The sequence below is a fragment of the Spinacia oleracea genome, chromosome 6 (genome assembly GCF_020520425.1).
Source record: "Spinacia oleracea cultivar Varoflay chromosome 6, BTI_SOV_V1, whole genome shotgun sequence".
In the NCBI taxonomy this organism is placed as follows: domain Eukaryota; kingdom Viridiplantae; phylum Streptophyta; class Magnoliopsida; order Caryophyllales; family Amaranthaceae; genus Spinacia; species Spinacia oleracea.
In genome coordinates, this window is record NC_079492.1 from 104,534,478 (window position 1) to 104,554,380 (window position 19,903).

Below are 19,903 nucleotides of genomic sequence, written 5' to 3' on the forward strand. Positions count from 1 at the left end.
CTTGCCGGCTTGTCGCCCGTCGAGCTTCCGATTCGTTTTTCGATTCCGAAATTCATTTTCGTTTCGAACAAATATTTACGTTTCCGTTAATATTTCCGATTGCGGAAATAATTTCCTTTTCCGACAATATTTCCAATTCCGGTAATATTTCCGTTTCCAGCAATATTTCCGATTCCGGCAATATTTATATTTCCGGTAATATTTCCGATACGAACCATGTTCTCGTTTCCGGCAACATCTATGACTTGGATAATATTTATATTTCCGTTATGAACCATATTTCCTTTTCCGGCAATATCATCATTTCCGGATTATTCTTTATTTTGCCTTTTGACGATTTCAGCTTCCACTGGATCCGAGATCCGTCGTTTCCGAATGATCATAAATGGAGTACTTAATGAATAATATGTTCACTTAAATACTTGATCCGTTCACGTTATTCTATTTGTGTGACTCTACGGGTTCAGTCAAGAGTAAGTTGTGGGTTAATATTATTAATTCCACTTGAACTGAAGCGGCCTCTAACTAGGCATTCAGTTCACTTGATCTCACTGATTTATTAACTTGTTAATTAATACTGAACCGCATTTGTTAGACTTAGCATTAAATGCATACTTGGACCAAGGACATTATTTTCTTCGTTATATACTACGATCGTAGCTATTGGGAACATAAGTTTTTATTTGATTCGATTATAATGTATTTTTTTTGATTCAAATCTTTATGTAAATGTCGTATAACTTTATATCAATGAAAAATTATTTTTTACCACCTATAAAAATCGAAAAATTATTTTTTACCGCCTAAAAACTTAAATTTATATTTTACCACCTACAAAAAAAATTAAAACTTGCTTTTTACCACATGAAAACGAAAAAAAAAGATAAAACATTTATGTGTGGCTACCTAGTTCAATTTTCATCCAATGTTTTACACTCCCTTTATGATTTTCTTTAACTCTTTCACTCGTCTCTCTTTATTTTCATTAAATTTTGTTAATTTTATGAATTAATGTTGGCGAAAAATTATGTGAATTCATGGAAGATAAGAAAGAGGGAGAAGAGAAGAGATTTAAATACATACAATCGTGGAAGAAGAGAACATATCAGAAAATTTACCGTTATTGTGGTCTCCCACATAACATTTTCATCTGTTTTTCCAATTTTCAGTTCGTAAAAACAATTTTTAAAATTAGTTTAGATATTAAAATACAAGTTTTAATTTTTTAGGTGATAAAAAATAATTTTCCGATTTTCTTAGGTGGTGAAAAATAATTTATGTTATGAATTAATTTGAATATAAAAAAATTATTTATAGAATTGATATATTACGAAGTATTTCTATATTAGAACTCCACAGAACTCCACAGAACTCCACTTTCTTCTTCCCCTTAAACCCTTTTTAGTTTTTACAAAAAACCTCATTTCTTCTTCTTCTCCTTCTTTCTTTCTCTCTCCTCTCCTTATCCCAAATGGCGTCCATCACCCTCCCCGGCGCCATCCGCATCTCCCCATACCCCTCCAACGCCACCTCCTCCTCCCGCCGCCCATTAATCCACCTCCCTAAATCCAATCCTACCACCCACCCAAAAGCCAATCCCACCACCCACCCAAAAGCCAATCACATCCAATCTTCTCTCTCCTCTAACAACACCCCTAATCCTCCTCCCAATTCATCTCACCAATCCAAATCCACACCCAACAGCAACCCCCTTCACTCTCTCATCTCCCACCCTATCCCCAAAACCCTCATTATCTGCTCCCCCGTCGGCCTCCTGCTCTTCTTCCTATCCCCAATAGGCGGAGGCGGTGGCGGTAACAATTTTTTCAACGGAGGTGGTGGCGGAGGCGGAGACGGTTCTTGGTGGTCACGTTTTATCTCTCCGCTCGCATTTGCGAAAGATGAGGAATCTGAGGGGTGGGATTCACACGGTCTTCCTGCTAACATTGTGGTTCAGCTTAACAAACTCAGTGGGTTTAAGAAATATAAGGTTTCCGATATCCTGTTCTTCGATCAACGACGCCGTTCGACTGTCGGTACCGAAGATTCTTTCTTTGAGATGGTTTCTCTGAGACCTGGAGGTGTTTATACCAAGGCTCAGCTTCAGAAAGAGCTTGAAACCCTAGCTACTTGTGGAATGTTCGAGAGGGTTGATTTGGAGGGTAAAACTAATCCTGATGGTTCAGTTAAGGTTACAATATCTTTCCTTGAAAGCACCTGGCAATCTGCTGAGAAATTCAGGTTTTTTTTACCCCTAATTGTTTGCGTTTTCTCTGAATTAATATTATTATAAAGTTTGATTTTTGTGATTTTATTGCACTATAATTAGAATGTGTATGCTCAATTGCTCAAAGCTCAGTGCTGTAATATATTCATGTATATTAGATGTCATGATCAATCTCAATTTCGGTTTACTGTATTTCAAAAGGATTTTTTTTGATGATGTTATGGAATTATCAAAATGTATAAGATCATTCACATTCACATTCACATTTCATATGGAACTAGTTAGTGGCATGGGACTGCCCACAGTGTTCGATATAGTTTGAGTTTCTTTTGCTCATTTTAAATTCACTTATAAATTTCTTTATATATGCAGTTTGAGTAGTATGCAGTATAAGAATAAAGTTGGTTAACCAAAAATTGGTAAACTAAATTTTTGAGTAATTTACATCAGTTGTTTAAAACTTCATTTTATGTACTACTTTATTTTAAGTTACAATTGTATATTGAGTTACAAAGTCGAAATACATTTTAGAGGAAAAAACACATTTGATTAGGTTAAAGGAAAGACATTTTTTTCTGTCCTTTTCTCGGTTAGTTTAATAGTTTTATGTTTACTTAATGAAGAAAAAAATTTGTTATCATAAATTGTTACTTAAATAGATAAAATTTGTTATCATAAATTGTTACTTAAATAGATAAAACTGGGCACTAAATTTCATAAAAATTTGAGCACTACATTTTATACATACATAAGAATGGATTTTCTCTTTTTAAATTGTTTTAGAGTCCTAAGTTGTATTGTTGGAGTAATGGATAAAACTTTGCAGTAACATAAGAGAAGTAAGGGGTTCAAGGATGAATAACAACATTTTTTGTTTGTGAGGACACAATAAACAATAAAGTGTGTGTGACATGATGTCATGTCGATTGGTAAGTCATCGCGACACATGGAGAGACAGCATGGATTGTCTTGGATTTTTAATAATATATATAGATTATCAAAATGTATATGATTATTCACATTCATATGGAATTATCAAAATGTATATGATCATTTACATTCGTATGGAATTATTGATAGCTCACTGGTGATAACACTTAGACAAATTTTGGTATCTTTAAAACTTTTTCATTGAATTATAATTATGAATTTTCAGGAATTAGCAAATAAGAATGGAAAAACGAAATTGGTATTGATTATTTTACAAATTTGGTTTTAGGTGTATCAATGTGGGGTTGATGCCACAAACGAAGCCGGTTGAGATGGATCCTGATATGACTGATAAGGAGAAGCTTGATTTTTTTCAGAGCCAGGAGAAGGATTATAGAAGGAGGATCGACCGCTCTCGTCCATGCTTGTTGCCAGCCCCAGTCTACCGAGAGGTGATGAAGATGTTGGGTGATCAGGGGAAGGTGACTGCTAGGTCATTGCAGAAAATTAGAGATACGGTTCAGAAATGGTACCACGATGAGGGGTATGCATGCGCACAAGTGGTGAACTTCGGGAATTTGAATACCAAGGAAGTTGTGTGTGAGGTGGTGGAAGGGGATATTACCCAACTGTTGATTCAGTTTCAGGATAAGCTTGGAAATGTGATTGAAGGGAATACTCAGTTTCCTGTTGTCTGGAGGGAGTTGCCTAAGCAGGTAATCATTATCATTGAAGTCAAGTATGGTAGAGCACTAGAGACAAAGTCAATTTGATGTAATTTGAGACTGGTAACGGTAACTACTCTGTGTTATTCTTGTAGTTAGAACTTAGGATTCACTTCATAAATTTTTAATGTTATAGGAAGGTTGGAACCTATACTTGGCTGTTGGTAAACAATTAAAGGAAATTCTTATATAGTGGTTACAGGATTTTTAGCCACTAGGTTTCACAAGTATAAGTTTACTGGGAAATTTAGGATCAACTAAAAGGTTAAGCACACTTTTTTTTTTGGAAGAACCAGGTTTCAAAGTTTATGAATTATTTGATGCATGGCTATCCCATGATTATGTTCTGATAATATGGTCATCATTGTGATGCTGTCTGCTTTATTTTTCTTGTATTAACTCTCAAGTTGCTGCGAAATCCAATAATACATGACAACTGACAAATAAAGTGGTCATAGCTATTGATTGAGCTTCAGAGTATTGCTGTGTTTTACTAAAGCCTAAATTAGAGTTTTTGGTGTCTAATTTTACAGCTTAGAGTAGGCCATGTCTTTAACATAGAAGCGGGAAAGCAAGCGTTGAGAAATATAAACTCTCTGGGTTTATTTTCAAACATTGAAGTGAATCCGCGTCCTGATGAAAAGAGTGAAGGAGGGATAGTTGTTGAGATTAAGCTTAAAGAACTTGATCAGAAGTCTGCTGAAGTGAGTACTGAGTGGAGTATTGTTCCTGGACGTCAAGGGCATCCAACACTTGTAAGTTTCATTGTCTTTTCCTACTAACACTTGTTATCAATTTTGTATTAAGTTTTGATTGGAATCTTTTCCCTCCTTCCTCCTCAGGCTTCTATCCAGCCAGGTGGAACTGTATCCTTTGAACACCGAAACATCAACGGTCTCAATAGGTCATTCCTTGGCTCAGTGACCACTAGCAACTTCTTCAATCCGCAGGTAATGTTACCTTTTATTTCAGGTCTTCAAGGATTTTTTTTTAACTGCACCAAGTCCTTTTCTAAAAAATTTCACCATAATAAGCGACTCTGTCTTCTCCCTCAGAGCATGACTATTCCATTTGGCATTTATGCTTTTTATGAAACTCCCTTGTGACCTTCCTCTCTGGTCCTTGACCTTTCATCTCCCTTGGTTGATACTCAGATTAGTTACGGTCTGTGTGCAGGGATTGTTTTATTCACAACTTGTCCTATTTTAAGAAATCAGTATTCCTCTTGAGGAGAGAAAATGTGTAGTCGAATCGTTTTGTGCTTCATTTTGTGGGGATTTTGTTCTTCAGGTTCTAACTAGCACATTTTCAGGATGATCTTTCTTTCAAGTTCGAATATGTGCATCCATATATAGATGGTGTATATAGTCCTAAAAACCGCACTTTCAAAACAAGCTGCTTCAATAGCAGAAAGCTGAGTCCTGTGTTTACTGGAGGCCCAGGACTGGATGAAGTTCCTCCTATCTGGGTTGATAGGTCAGGTGTGAAAGCAAATATTACTGAGGTTGGTACATCCATTCTTCTGAAGTTGACTTTGTAGCCTTGTTCCAATTTATTTCTCCCACTCATACTTATTGCAAAATGATGTTATTTTTGCAGAATCTTACCCGCCAGAGCAAGCTTACTTATGGGCTTGTGTGTGAAGAGATAACAACACGAGATGAAAGCAGCCATATCGCCATAGCTGGTCAAAGGGTGTTGCCCAATGGTGGAATTAGTGCTGATGGACCCCCGACAACTTTAAGCGATACTGGTATTGACCGAGTGGCATTCCTACAAGCAAATATTACCCGAGATAATACTAAGTTCGTAAATGGAGCTATAGTTGGTGATAGAAATGTGTTTCAGGTAACTCTTTTTCTTGAATTTCATTTTTCTTATGGACAAAAGAAACAGAAGATAATTCTCTTGTTCCAAAGTGGTTTAGCATAGTTTTTTTTCGTCTTCTCTTCTGCACATTGTTGATTTCACTAATCATCTATGCATAAGGATCCTAATATTGAATTCCAGTTTGAGTTAGCTCAAGTTTATTATCTTACCATTTCGAGTTTTCAGGTTTTTGTTGTTTCAAGTATACAAGTCTAGCATGCCTCTAGGTAGTTGGATTCCAATGATTGGCACTTATTTAATCTCCCGCTCTCTTCCCAAAATGGAAAGTATTTTTACGTATACTGGTCAACATATTTGCAATATGATTATATGACAACCAAAAGCTGCAAAATGATCTCAGGAAACCTTTGTGTGTGGAAGGTGGTCAAAATTGAAAACTACTTATGGTAGGAGATGAATCCTTGATGTTTGGGCATATGTTATCTCTGTTTGATATGTCAACAGAAATAGACAACTACTTGATGCTTAGTTTGAATTTTCTGAGTTCCCTGTCCGAGGAGACTGGTCAACTTGGTCCTTTTATCATTTTACTTTTCCCAAGTGGCTTTCAGCTGTTTCCGTAACATATTGTCACTTTGCCATGAAGTCCCTTTGTCTTATGTCCTCTTGTCACATACTCCCATGAAGGTAGTAAAAATTTCTGTTCTGATGTGTCACATTGAGGTCTTGGATATCTGAATAGTAAAATGGTATACAAAGCAATAAATGCATGTTTCCGAATTTCTCTTTGTGTCCCCAAAGTGCTTCAAAGTATACGGGTCAGAAAAAGTAGTATGCTTACATAATAATCACAAATAACAGTCTAACATCGGGAAAATTTGCAGCTTCAGTTTATTTGGCTTCATTAGATGTCCCGTGAATACTTCGTTGTCCGTTATGGATAAACTAGTCATCGAATGCCTTTTAAGATTTCTGATGGACATAGTTTCTTTGTAGCTAGCAGGTTGCATATGTTTGAGTCTTCTTACCGAGCTGTTGTTTGGACCAGTACCGAGCTGTTGTTTGGACCAGTACATATGTTGGGGGGGGGGGGGTCAAGGCTCTACTATGCTGTAAGATGTGATTACATTTCAAAACCTTAAAATTGGCTGGCTTCTTTTAACCGACATGATCATTTTACCTTGCTTATGTTGTTTAGTCTTCACTAGTGCATTTTTCCTGACTTGTATGAATCTGAATATGCAAGTGAGTAGTTAACTTGGGTTGATAAGGATTTGAGTTGATTCCTGTCATGTGATTACAGGTGGACCAAGGGTTGGGCATAGGCAGTAAAAACCCAGTCTTCAACCGTCATCAGCTGACAATAACCAGGTTCCTTCAGTTGAAGGATGTAGAAGAAGGTGCTGGGAAGCCACCACCGCCTGTTCTTGTCCTCCATGGTCACTATGGTGGCTGTGTGGGAGATCTTCCAAGTTATGATGCTTTTACCCTTGGGGGACCCTATTCTGTGAGGGGTTACAACATGGGGGAACTTGGTGCAGCTAGAAGCATTCTTGAGGTTAGTTCTAATTAGCAATTGTTCTCTTTAGTTCTTCACAGTTTCATTTATAGAGAGTACTCAGCACGATGTAAATAAACCTTCGTGACATGAAAAGCGCAGATGATTCTTTATTGTTGAGTGTACTAGCTAGCTTAGGGTAGTGATGCAAGATAAAAGTATGTATAAGTTATTCTTCTGTTCTTGTTGTCTTTGTCTGTAGGTTGCTGCTGAATTGCGGATACCTATCAAAAACACGCATGCATATGTTTTTGCAGAACACGGGAATGATCTCGGAAGTTCCAAAGACGTCAAGGGTAATCCTACTGAAGTTTATAGGAGAATGGGTCAAGGGTCATCTTATGGAGCTGGCGTTAAGCTAGGTCTTGTTCGAGCTGAGTATGCTGTTGATCATAATTCTGGCACTGGATCAATATTCTTCCGGTTCGGGGAAAGATTTTGATTGATTTCAGTTTTTATCTGTTTACGGTGATGCGGTTAGTTTGCTGCTTTTAATTTAGCTATTGATAGAGAGTGGTGTAGAATGGAGAGGCCAAATTAGGTTTTTGAAGGTGAATGGCGGATTCTTAGGAATAATTGTTCGTTGTCTTCTTGTTGGTAGTAATTCAGAAAAGGAGAACTGGTGTTTTTACTCTATTAATTCAATTGAAAAGTGTCATTTTTATCCCTACATTTGAGATTTTGAGGTAAGAAAGAAAAACATCAAATTTTAGGTACAACTGAGATTAATTTTTTTTTTTGTGGCAAGCAAGTAAGGATAATAATCAACAAACAGTTTTACAACTTATCAAGGGAAACCCCACAGAGGCTTAACACACTAAGCCACAACAGCCACAGCTAGGGATTATAAAGAGAAAAACCAATCTCTATCAAGGGTGCTGACTTTCCTGCTGATGAGATTCTGGATTCTGCATTTGACATCAGCTTTTATTCCCTGAACCACCTGAGCAATAGTAGGAACACTGTTGTTCCAAACACTAGAGGTCCTGGATTTCCATATGTGGTAAACCACACCAGCTACCACAGTGTATGCCACTTTCCTTCTAAAAGCACCCTTTGAACGAACATCTTTGAACTTTCCTTAAGAGAGCTATAGGCCTACCAGTTCTGTAATGGATGCCGTTGCCAACCCAATTTTGAGTCTCTTTACAGCATTCAGAGCTAAAATAACAGTCATAGAGGAGATGATCTATAACTGAGAGATGATCTATAACTGAGATTATTTTTGTTTCCTGTTGGGTTGAAAAGCAATAAACGAGTTGTTATGGCATATGAATTGAACAAATAAACGTTTAAACAAATAAGTCATATGAATTGGCATGTCCCATTAATAATAATATTCATCTCAAATCATATTCATCTGAAAAATAAACGTATTCGTTTGGAGCTTAGGCTCTCTGATGTAGGGCATATTCAGGGATTTACTTGCTCAGTCAGGCCTCCGGCAACTTGTAATATCCTTCTTCCGCTTACGACAGTGTAGCATGGATAAAGTGTCGGACAAGCCAGACGAAATTCCGACCTTTCCAGTTGAAACTATCATGATGTGGTTTAATAATTCTAAACAACAAAAGAACATATAGTCTTCAACACTATAGACCCAATTCCTTCTTCAATTGAGAAAGAGCAGCTTCGATGTCGTCAATACTCTCTTCAATGCTGCTTTTTCCACCATTTCCATTGTCAACATTATTTCCTCTTTTAGCACTAGAGCTTCCAAAAGAACCTTCTCTAGGTGTCTCACCATTGACATCTTCATCAGTGATGTTAAGTTCTTTCTCCAAAAATTCAACAAATTCTTCACCTATTTCCTGTGTGAGATAATGGTAGATCATGTTTTGATCATGTTTAGCTCTTTAAGCTGCTAAAATGCAACCTCCAAAATCTTAAGCTAAAATGAAAAACATGCAGGCTCACCCCTAACTCTTCCCACAAGCTCTTTGGCTTTCCTTGTGACGAGGCATTTGCTTCCCAGTTTTGAAATTCTTCCTGTAGATCTCTAAAGAAATCACCTGCAACATCCAAAAACCAGACTTCAGCAGCAATAAAGGGGAAAAAGATGGTTTTATTGAACAATACCATGCGCCAGAAGAAACAACTCCTATCATCAAGCAAGAGAAAACATCTCCTGCTAGCTAAGGTACACATAATTATCACCGAGGCCTTGAATATGTCATAGAAGATAAAAACAATTCTACCTACTGAAATTTGGACATCCCTCAAAAATTCACCTGCAATAGCAATGGGTTCGGCATAAGAATATAATCCTATGACAATGTTAGACACAGCACAGATCATTAAAGGTTGTGGTTTTTACTTCACAAATATTGGGGCATAAAACCAACTGAATATATAGATACGGATGATGGGGTATCACTACCATAATTCTGCAAACGAGCATGCACCTCAAGGCATCAGAAATATACTTCTCTCCACAGCTTATTGCAGCTGTTTATATGTTCAGGTTTTCACTGGATATTGTACTTTGTATATGCTTTAGTCGAATACATTTTAGAAGAAACCCCATCACACCCAATAATTACGTCCACATACACTAGATGAAAATCAATTGGCACAAATCCCGATCTTGGATGCTACAAGGGTTTAAATGACTAGAAACTAATCTCACTAAATGGTTTTCCATCACAATAAAAGAAACAATCACCTTAGTATGCATTCTTGATCACCTAACATGAAATCAACAATAAATCAGTTATCACAGGCTATGGAGATGTACCGAAACCATAGAATTCTTCCTCTTCTTGGGTGCTCTGACGCCTTCCAGAAGATGAATATGAAAAATCAGATTTGTAATTTCCAGCATCATATCTACCTCGAGAATCAGAGTTGATCAATGTATTATATGCATGCTTTATTCTCAAAAATTTCTCTTGAGCATTTGCCTGTACACAGAGAGATAAACTTAGCTCTACAGTATAAGGCCAGGTTCACAACTAGGATTCCATGCTTGAAGGAATAAAAAGCAAAAGCACAGCCTTGCAATCAACTATGAAAACCAAAATAAATAAATAAAAAGGAGCAACTGCAGCAAACTCACATGCCTATGTATCTTAGCCATCCTTCCTTCCTACCTAACACAGCATCAATATGCATTGGGAACTTAAGCAAGAACATAGTCTACGCCTATCAGCAGTGATTAAAGATGAAGCAAGCCTAATCTTAAATCACTGAAGTCCATAGCAAAGGGGCAATTAGAATGTTAAAAATGTAGCAGCTTGTTGATCCTAAAGTTTTGATGATGACAAAGCAAACTCCTGACAATTGGTTAAGTTATGTTGCATAATAGGTTCCGAGATCCTTAGAGGGATAATGCTAAGTTAAGGAGATCCTGAGTTGGATAAACTAAGCAACGTGGAATATAAGCAAGTAATTGATCCATGTCAGACACTACATTGAAGAAATAATCATTATGCAAGGCGAGATCCTTAGGCGAGTTCCTAAGGCGAGATCCTCATATATTATGTGGATCCTCGGCGTTCCAGAGAAGGAACAAATTGGGAAGACTTCGAGTGAAGCTTCTAAAGGTGCAACATGAAGACTACAACATATGAGTTTATGTTTAGGATTTATGTAAGTATTTAATATTGTTTATACGTAATTTGGAACGAAAGGAACCTAAGTATTTTGGTACGTTTTAAATTGAAATATATTAACTGTAATTATAAAAGAGTTTTAAGTTGGAAAATCTTTGTTAATAAATAAAATGAATTTAATTAATAAATGTAAACATAGGATTCTGTTTTCATTCTCCTTGTTTCTCAAGCAAAAGATTTTCCATGATCCTTAAAACTCTCCCACGTATTTCTGTTTAAACGTGCAAGTAGTGTTTTGATTTGGTCTCCCTGTTTCTCTCCAACTATGCCCATGTTACTGAGCAGTAACAGTTAGTGGGTAGTTGAGGAGAACATGGGTACCCAATCTTAGGTAAAACTCTCCTATAAAAGGAGAAGAGTTTTAGCTTTTCAAAACACAACTGATTTCTACAAAATCTATCTTAAAGAGCTTAAACGTTTTAAAAGAATCAGTTGGCAAAATAGAGTGTTCCTTGAGTTCCTTATTATTATAAGCTTTATTACGTACTAGAGTTTTATATCAAATTGTATTTTGGGTTTAAGGGTTGAGTGATCCTTAATTGACTTAGAGTTAAGTCAAAGAGAAACAGAGCGACTTAGAGTTAAGTCAAAGAGAAAAGGAGCGACTTAGAGTTAAGTCAGAGAGAGAAAGAGGAGCACAGTAATCAAAGGGGATTGCTGTGGGAAACTCGTGTTCGAGAGGAACTCGAGTTAGAGAGTGTATTTGTAATAGAGTTATTACATTAATACAAAAGAGTAGTGAGGTTCTTCTTGATTAGGGTCAAGAAGGTTCCTCCATTTTATATCTTTCTTCGCTCATTATTCTCAGTTTCTTTATTGTTTAAATTCCGCAAGAAACTTACCCAAGTTCCCAAGAAACAATTCACCCCCCCTCTTGTCAAGTGTTCCTACTGAACTATCACAGCTGAATCATGAACGAAATCATGGATGAAACGTAGAAAGATACAAAGTGATTGGCACATCTTTCTTACTGTATACAGCCATTAACTTTCTGATACATAAAACAGAAGCTTTCAATCACAAGTATTCACTGACGACTACATGCCTTATTCCGACTCCTGAACATCACAGGAATAAACAAAAAGCTAACTGTATTTATTCTTAAGGAGAAAAATGGTATTCAAGCATCAGTTAAAACCTCATTAATCATTAAATCCTTAATTCATTGTTGCAGGAACACTTTGTTTTAAAACAATCCATACACTCATCACAATTCAACAGCTCCCCCCACCAATTCAACAGTATTCCAGACCATGCCTAATTCTACCACCAACATAAGTCATCAACCACATGTATAGATGACAGTCCAACTTAAAAAGTTCGAGAGTATCCATTGTACACCCGTGCGTGTCTAGCTATAGGTACCCCAAGGCTACTTTGCTGTTCACTAGAAAAATAACAGCCCGGATAATAAAATCCTGTTTTTAATTTTTACAGTATCACTAATTAATCATCAATTACAAACTAAAACAGGCAAATCACATCATTAAGTCAAGGATAAATAAGGCAAAATCAAAAGAAACCAACAATTTAGAAATTGGAGATAAATAACCTCTTTATTAACGTCTGGGTGATATTTGAGAGCAAGTTTTCGATAAGCCCTTTTGATTTCACTCGGTGTAGCAGAAGATGAAATCCCCAAAACTTGATATGGGGTTTCTCTCACACTGGCTATAATTTGAACACCACCCACTTTACATCTCTGCCTCTTCCTCAAATTTCTGCAATTTCCCAGCACCATAAGATCAATTACATGGCCTCCGTAGCAGCATCTAAGTATTGGAACAGAAGTAGGAGAGAGAAATTGAGTTTGAAGGTGGAGAGTAAAAGGATAAAGGTATGTTCTTGGGAGATGATGATTATTATGATGAGAAAGAATTAGGATTTGATTAGTTGTTTTGAATTGTGATGAAGGGAGGGTGAATCCATGACGCATTTCAAATGAGTTATTTGAGTTCAAAATCTTTCATTTAACAGAAATTTTGGCACAATGGTGAAGGTAGTTTGGTTCAATCTGGTAAGACAAGGCTACAAGGTTATGGAAGAGAAGGAGAAGTGGTGCAGGCCTGGAGGGAGTCCCAGGATTAACAATGACCACATGTCCACATGTATTAATGTATTATGCATTTATACGGTGTCATTCTGTATCGCTATTCGACGTCCTCGTACGTTAAAAATGCCCGTAAAATCTAACGTGAAATTAAGACTTTACCCTTATAAACAGTCATCACACCTCTTTACTTTTCACCTCAAGTTTTCGCCTCATGTTTTCATTCTCAAATTTTCGGTAGCCCACTCAAAATTTCCGGCAAGTTCACTCTAACTTTTCAGTAAGTTTCCGGCAACACAATTTGTAGTGCCGTATTGCACCATCACTAACGCAGCCCCTGTTGACCACCATCACCTGCCGCCCCCCGCTCCACCATCACAGCACCACCATAGCAGCCCTGCGCACCACCGCACCTCCGTCACCATCATGGACGACGACGTTCCTTCAACGTCATGGTCGTCGACCATGAAGCACGTTTCGTCGACGGAGGTTCTGATTTGTTTTTTTAGTATGGTGCCGCCTAAAGATGGCATGTCCGGGCCGCCATCTGCGTGAGGCCCCCAAAAAAATTAATTTTGCAAGATTTGAAAAATAAAATTTCCAGCCATGTAAAAACGAATGAATAGAAAATAAAATTTTCGTTTAAAATTCGGATATTTAAAATGTATTGCAAGATTTTCTTTTTTTTGAATAATTATTGAATTTTTTATAATTAAAATAAAATAACTAATATAAATAAAAAATTTAGAATATAACAAAAAATCATTACAAAAAATAACTTTCTTAATTTACAAAATATAACAAAAAATCAGAAAATCAATAAAATATTATTTCCATAATTTTTCATAATATTACATAAATAATATTTTTAATTAAATTAATATTTTCAAAAACTTTTTCTTAACACAAATAATTATTTTTAAAATCAATTTACGATCTAAAAATCACCAATTTAGGGAAAAATAAAACTAGGGTTTATACTTAATATTTATAGCCGGAAATTTTACCATAATTTTAAAATATACCCAAGAACAGTAGGGCAAAATCTCAATTAATTCCGAGTAGTTTAGGTCGAGAAATTAATTGAAAAACTATCCAAAATTGTTAAATTAATTCATTAATTAACAAAAACGCCCAATAACTCGAACTTCGGGGCCTGTTTGGCGATTCTGTTCTCATGGTTTGAACTTAAAACGCCGTTTTCAATAAGATTAGGGTCAGAAAAATCAAATTTCCAACATTTTGCGAATTTAGAACATATTCTACGATCTATCCAATAATCCATAAATATTTCGTAAATTCATGAAAACATTCAGAAAAAATTCGACAACATCACAAACATATTAACATGCCAAAAAGTACTTTAAAATACATGTTGCTCATGAAACCACTGTAGGAGAATACAGTTAAATACATATTAACGCAGCAGAATAATCCCCAAAGCCATGAACCATGTATAAAGTACAGATTAAGCAGACTTTCATTTGTAGCGTGTTTTCCCTAGTTCAACAAATCAGGAACACGAACAAGAACCCCAAATGTCGTTCCTCTACTTGGTTCACCGACACGTTCAGATCCGTCTTGAGATTCATAGCTTAGACGTCACTCAAAATATTTTTAGCTTTTAGGGAAGAACAGTTTGAACGGAGGCAAAAAGAGAATAGGGTTTCTCTTTTAGGTTAAAACTGATGTACATAAATTAGTTGTGTGTGTATGTAAAAACATAAGGAGAGGTGAGGTGTTATAGCCCTAAAGGTTATAACATGACCGGTCAAGGCACAAGGCCTCAACCGGCCAGCTTCACGCACAAAGCCCACGAAGCAGCGCGCACAAGGCAACGCAGCCATGGGCCTTGGGCCTCGCTGTTGCTTGCCGCCAGTGGTGTTGTCCGCGCGCGCCCAGCCGCAGCCTTGTGGGCCTTGCTCTCGCGCTGGCGAGCTGTTGGCTCGTTGGGGCTTGCGCGCTTGGCTCGATGGGCCAGCAGTCTTGCCTTGCTCGCATCCGCGATCAATGCCTTACGGCTATAGTTTATCGTATAGTACTTGACGAATCACCATCGTAAGATACGATTATTCGTTTCCCTTAGCTTACGAATATTCGCGATACGATATATGATTCCGATCCAACGTCATATCGTATATTTATGTTTTTTTCCGAACTAATTCCCGAAAAGCTATTAAATGAATTTCCGATTCATTTAATCCGATGATCTGTTACATGCCAATGTGTGACCTTATAGGTTCAGTCAAGAGTAAGTTGTGAGCCTAATGTAGATTAGAACCCACTGATCCAAAGCATTGCTCCAGCTAGCTGTTCCGATCACTTGATCTCACTAAATTAATTGTTTGAAATTAATCTGAACCTTGGTATTAGACTAATTCACCTTGGGTGAATGACATATTTCCTTCATTGACTCCGATCATTTATCAATGTTTCTTATTTCCTAAGAAATAATAAATATTTTCAAAGTTACTTCAAAAATAAATACTTCAAAATTTCTGTTTTCCAAAAAACGAGAGCAAACCTTTAAAACCAAAAGATTTTCGTTTCAAAAAAACAAAAGTTAAAACTAATAAAAAAATTCCTTTCCAAAATACGGGAGCCAAAAGTTTTCCGCCTTCTTTTTCAAAAGGCGAGAGCCCCAAAAATTTATGTTTTCATAAAAATGATAGCCAAAATTTCCTCATTCTTTTTCAAAAGGCGAGAGCCAAAAATTTCCATTTTCCAAAAAACGAAAGCCAAAAGTGTTCCGCCTTTGGTTTCAAAAGGCGAGAGCCGAGTTTTCCGCCTTCTTTCCGAAAAGGCGAGAGCCGAATTTTTCCGCTTTCTTCCTCAAAAAGAAGGACCGCCGAATTCTCAATCTATCTAAGCCTGAAAATAAACCAATTGAATGGTATGCTGTAAGATGTTGGTCTCGTGTCAAGAATAGCTAGCCAATTACCTTGTAGGTCACCTTACTATGTGTTTGTGTGATTGATGTGACTTGTTATCGTATGATTCTGGCTTGAGATTCATTAGTAGTTTAGTTGTAACTCACACATGCCGCGTATGACAGAGGCCATTCTCTTAGGAAGCCTTCAGACGAATTTAGAAACATCAGTTCCTGCCTTTCATACCCATGTTGTAGCCTTGTCCGTTTATTCTTTTAACTCCACAAAATTGAGCCCTACTAGCCCGTTGGTTACTTGTCCCGAGTCTAGCTTGGGGGAGCTTCGGTGTTCGTAATGGTTTCATTGATGTTGATTGATTGGCACACTAAGCCAATAGTTCGTGGTTCGAGGCTATGGTTGGATATGTGGTCTGGAGATGGTGCATATTATTGTTGGTACCCAAGCTTGTAACAGTTAGCATTAGATTTATTTATATAATTTCGTTTTCATTATTTTGTTTCATTTCAAAAAAAAGAAAAAAAAAAAAAAAAGAGAAAATCAAAGAAAAATCAAAAAAATATATGTTTTTCGTTTTTGTATATAGTTTGAAGGCAGGGAAAGGGGATTGAAGAAAGATCATTTGACATTATATTATGTTCTTCCCCTTGGTTATAATATAGTTGATTGTTCAGATTTCATGGTTCGATGGAGTTGGATTTTCGGCATTATCACGCTGACGCATATAGTTCACCTTTGCTCCCCAAGTTGGACCTTACTCTCACTTTTTCCCAAATTATATCCTACCCTTCTTTTTTACCTAGCCCCATTACAAGCTTATTATAAATACCTCTTGATCGGCATGTTTGTTTTGTGATTGAGCGAAAATTGTTTCTTGCTATTGTCATCTTACCCCATGTTGCATCATATATTTATATTCTACAAGGTATGCGGCGACGACTAGCTTGATTGAGAACAGTTTGTGGCTAAGCTTGGTTGTTTCAATTGTGGATCATGATGCTTCGTGGTTCTATTTGTATCCGAGCTAAATTTCTGTCTCAATAACTTTGTTTGATTGTTTGCCCGAGAGTTGAGTAGGTTTGTTCAGGTTCATTGAAAGTAATGTGTGTCTCATTTCTCTGTCTTCGGTCTAGTGTTGCTTGGGGACAAGCAACAGTCTCGCTTGGGGGAATTTGATGAATCATATTTATATAGGGTATTTTAGGCTCATTTAGGTGGCATTTCTAGGCATTTATCTCATACTAGTTGCATTTAAAGTCATAATTGCATAAGTCGTCGTTATTGTACTCTATTACGCTCCATTTGTGTTTTCTTTGATATTTCAGGTGATTTTACAATCATTTGGATGTTTTCGGAGATTTGGAGGTGGGTCGAATGATCACCGGATGGTTTGAATCGGACACGAAGTGTTTGATCGGAGAATGGAGCTTTCCGGGGATGATTATGTCAGTCCGGATGATTAGCTCGATGTATCGCTTGTTCATAGGTTCGCAAGATCTCTCATTGGCTCGCAAGATCCCTCGTTGGCTCACAAGATCCCTCGTTGGCTCGCTACATCTCTCGTCGTGCCTCGCCGCTTTATGGCAGCCTTCTATGCTTCTCACTAGGCCAGCGAGGGATGGCTCGCTAGCTCCCTCGTTGCCTCGCCCTTTCTTTGTCATGCTATACACTTCACCAGGCCAGCGAGGGATGGTGCGCGAGATCCCTCGCTGCCTCGTTGCTTCGTTGCTCTGCCTTGCAGCACTTCACTTGGCCAGCGAGGGATGGCTCGCTAGCTCTCTCGCTGCCTCGCCTCGCCTTGCTTGCACTGCTACACTTGGTTGGGCCAGCGAGGGATGGTGCGCGAGATCCCTCGCTGCCCATGCCACGCCAATTCTTGCGTGCGTGCTCTTGGATGGCCCGGTCGTGCTCGGATTTCATTGCCACGTCATCGTCCATCGACCAATCATTGACGACTTTTATTTTTTATTTTGTAATTTATTTATTTATTTTATTTTAGAAAATAGGGAGCATATAAATACTCAAGAGAATTATTTTATCTCTCTCATGTTATATTTTCCTTAGAATTCTTTTAAATGCTTATTACTACTTTTCTCTCTTCCGTTGTTGAATGCTATTTTTCTGATTTCTTTCATTCATCAATCTAAGGTAATTTCATAATTTCTCTTGCTTTAATTCATTCTTATTATTTCCGTTCCTTAGATTAATTTGTCCTTTGATTATGAAATTCATTATTATTATTTATTTCATGTTTGTTAATTTAGTCATGAGCGAGTAGTCGTATTCTAGGGCTAAGTAAGGAAGCCATGTTTATACCATGATTACTAAGGTTTGTTAATTTATAAATTATTGCTTGAGTATTGCAATTGATTTTTTTTAATTGTTGATTCATGTTATTGGCCATTTTCATGGATTAAATATCTAGCTAATAGGAATTAGAATCGAAAGATCGTATTTTTAGAGGCTTAGTGCAATTGGCAATTCTGATTATGTTAGTGATCGTACTGCATATGTTGGATTGAAAGTGTTAAGACCCGACCGTAGGATCAACATGTACTTCAATTACTCGGCTTAGTTTATTCATTGTCGATTTAATTTGTGTTCTTGGATTGGTATAAGCATGGTAAACCGAACAGACGCCCTAGACCTTTAATTCAACGATAAATTCTCATTTACATTATTGCTTTAGCTTTATTAGTTAATAATATTCAAAATCAACTTTCATTTACTGAAATAGTTTATTTAATTGGGCAAAAACTAATAGAACTTGTCTCCCTGTGGGATCGACCCGTATTTGCTAAGTATCTGCTAACAACAGACACCGTGCACTTGCGGTATCACTTTTTAATTCATCAAGTTTTTGGCGCCGTTGCCGGGAAGACGGCTAGATTCTATTAGTTTTAGTTTGATTATTTGAACTGTTTCCATTGTCTCAATGGAACTCTCAGTTCCAATTGAGGCAAATCTCACTGCGTTTTCTTTCGTTGTTGTTTATGCCCAGGTCTGCTAGAACGGGTACCTTGGTTCCTCCCGATCCCGATCTTGGAAAGACCCTTCGTCAACTAAAAAAGCAACAGAAGAAGAAGAAGAAGCAATCATGGTCCCAAGACTCACAGACTCCACCGAGTCACACGATGTCTAAATCCCTGAAATCATATGGGGTGCCTTCCTCGAATAGTGTTCCGACTGGGCTCACAATGCCAACCATTGATGCAGTCAACTTTGAGATCAAGCCCGCTCTAATCTCCATGGTCTCACAAAATCAATATGGTGGCTATCCATCCGAGGAACCCACCAACCATTTGCAGAGGTTCAACCAACTGTGTGGTACTGTCAAGCATCAAGGGGTAACTCAAGACCAATTGAAAGTTATGTTGTTTGGCTTTAGCCTTCGTGATAAGGCTCAAACGTGGTTGAATGATGTCAAGGAGACAGAGTGGAGTGCTATTTCACAAGCTTTTCTAGAAGAATTCTTTCCACCCACCAAGACTGCTGAAATAAGGCATAAGCTGACTACATTCACTCAAGAACTTGGTGAATCACTTCGAGAAGCCTGGGATAGATTCAAGGCTTTGCAGCGGTCGTGTCCGCATCACAACATTGAAAAATGGTTCTTGGTTCAGATTTTCTACCATGTTTTGCAAGATGAAACAAAGAACACGGTTGATTTTGCTGCTGGAGGTGTTTTTCTTGACAAAGAAGTGGATGCAGGTTATGATTTTCTTGCCAAATTAGTTGCCAACCATTACAGCACCACCAGAACCACATCTAAGAAGGGCAAAATGGATGTCGATGCTTATGCTCTATTGTCCTCACAAGTGGCATCCTTCAACCTGAAGATATATTCTTTGAAGGCTCCTCAGTCTGGTACTCCCCCAGTGAGTATCAATTCTATGTCCAGTGTAGCTCCAGTGACAACTTCTTACTGCGAAGTATGTGGAATTCAAGGTCACTTTGGTCATGAGTGCTCTTATAGTTCGCAGGATACCACACAAATGGAGCAAGTGAATGCTTTTCAAAAGAGGCAGCCTAATGGCCCATATTCCAATTCATATAATCCGGGTTGGAGGAATCATCCAAA

The 19,903-nt window shown here is 37.5% G+C and overlaps 2 protein-coding genes and 1 non-coding gene across 4 annotated transcripts; 1 reads left to right on the forward strand and 2 right to left on the reverse strand.

Annotated features, from left to right (window-relative positions):
- Positions 1–1,348: 1,348 nt before the first annotated feature.
- Positions 1,349–7,940, forward strand: LOC110787690 (protein TOC75-3, chloroplastic). Its single transcript, XM_021992331.2, has 8 exons — positions 1,349–2,241; positions 3,447–3,873; positions 4,416–4,637; positions 4,725–4,832; positions 5,195–5,386; positions 5,482–5,730; positions 7,016–7,270; positions 7,473–7,940. The coding sequence occupies exons 1-8, from the start codon at positions 1,472–1,474 to the stop codon at positions 7,710–7,712; spliced, it is 2,463 nt and encodes an 820-aa protein (XP_021848023.1). The 5' UTR covers positions 1,349–1,471; the 3' UTR covers positions 7,713–7,940.
- A 589-nt stretch (positions 7,941–8,529) lies between these two features.
- Positions 8,530–12,977, reverse strand: LOC110787691 (uncharacterized). 2 transcript variants are annotated; one of them, XM_021992332.2, is made up of 5 exons: positions 12,437–12,977; positions 10,008–10,173; positions 9,469–9,501; positions 9,188–9,282; positions 8,530–9,081 (listed from the first exon to the last, which is right to left on the reverse strand). In XM_021992332.2, exons 1-5 carry the CDS (start codon positions 12,818–12,820, stop codon positions 8,863–8,865), a joined length of 897 nt encoding a protein of 298 aa, XP_021848024.1. In that variant the 5' UTR covers positions 12,821–12,977; the 3' UTR covers positions 8,530–8,862. The 2 variants fall into 2 exon arrangements, with proteins under 2 accessions (XP_021848024.1, XP_021848025.1); XM_021992333.2 differs by lacking the exon at positions 9,469–9,501 and having other exon boundaries at positions 12,437–12,975.
- A 6,340-nt stretch (positions 12,978–19,317) lies between these two features.
- On the reverse strand, positions 19,318–19,423 carry LOC130464678 (small nucleolar RNA R71). Its single transcript, XR_008925040.1, has one exon. It is a non-coding gene; the product is annotated as a small nucleolar RNA R71 (small nucleolar RNA).
- Positions 19,424–19,903: the final 480 nt, after the last annotated feature.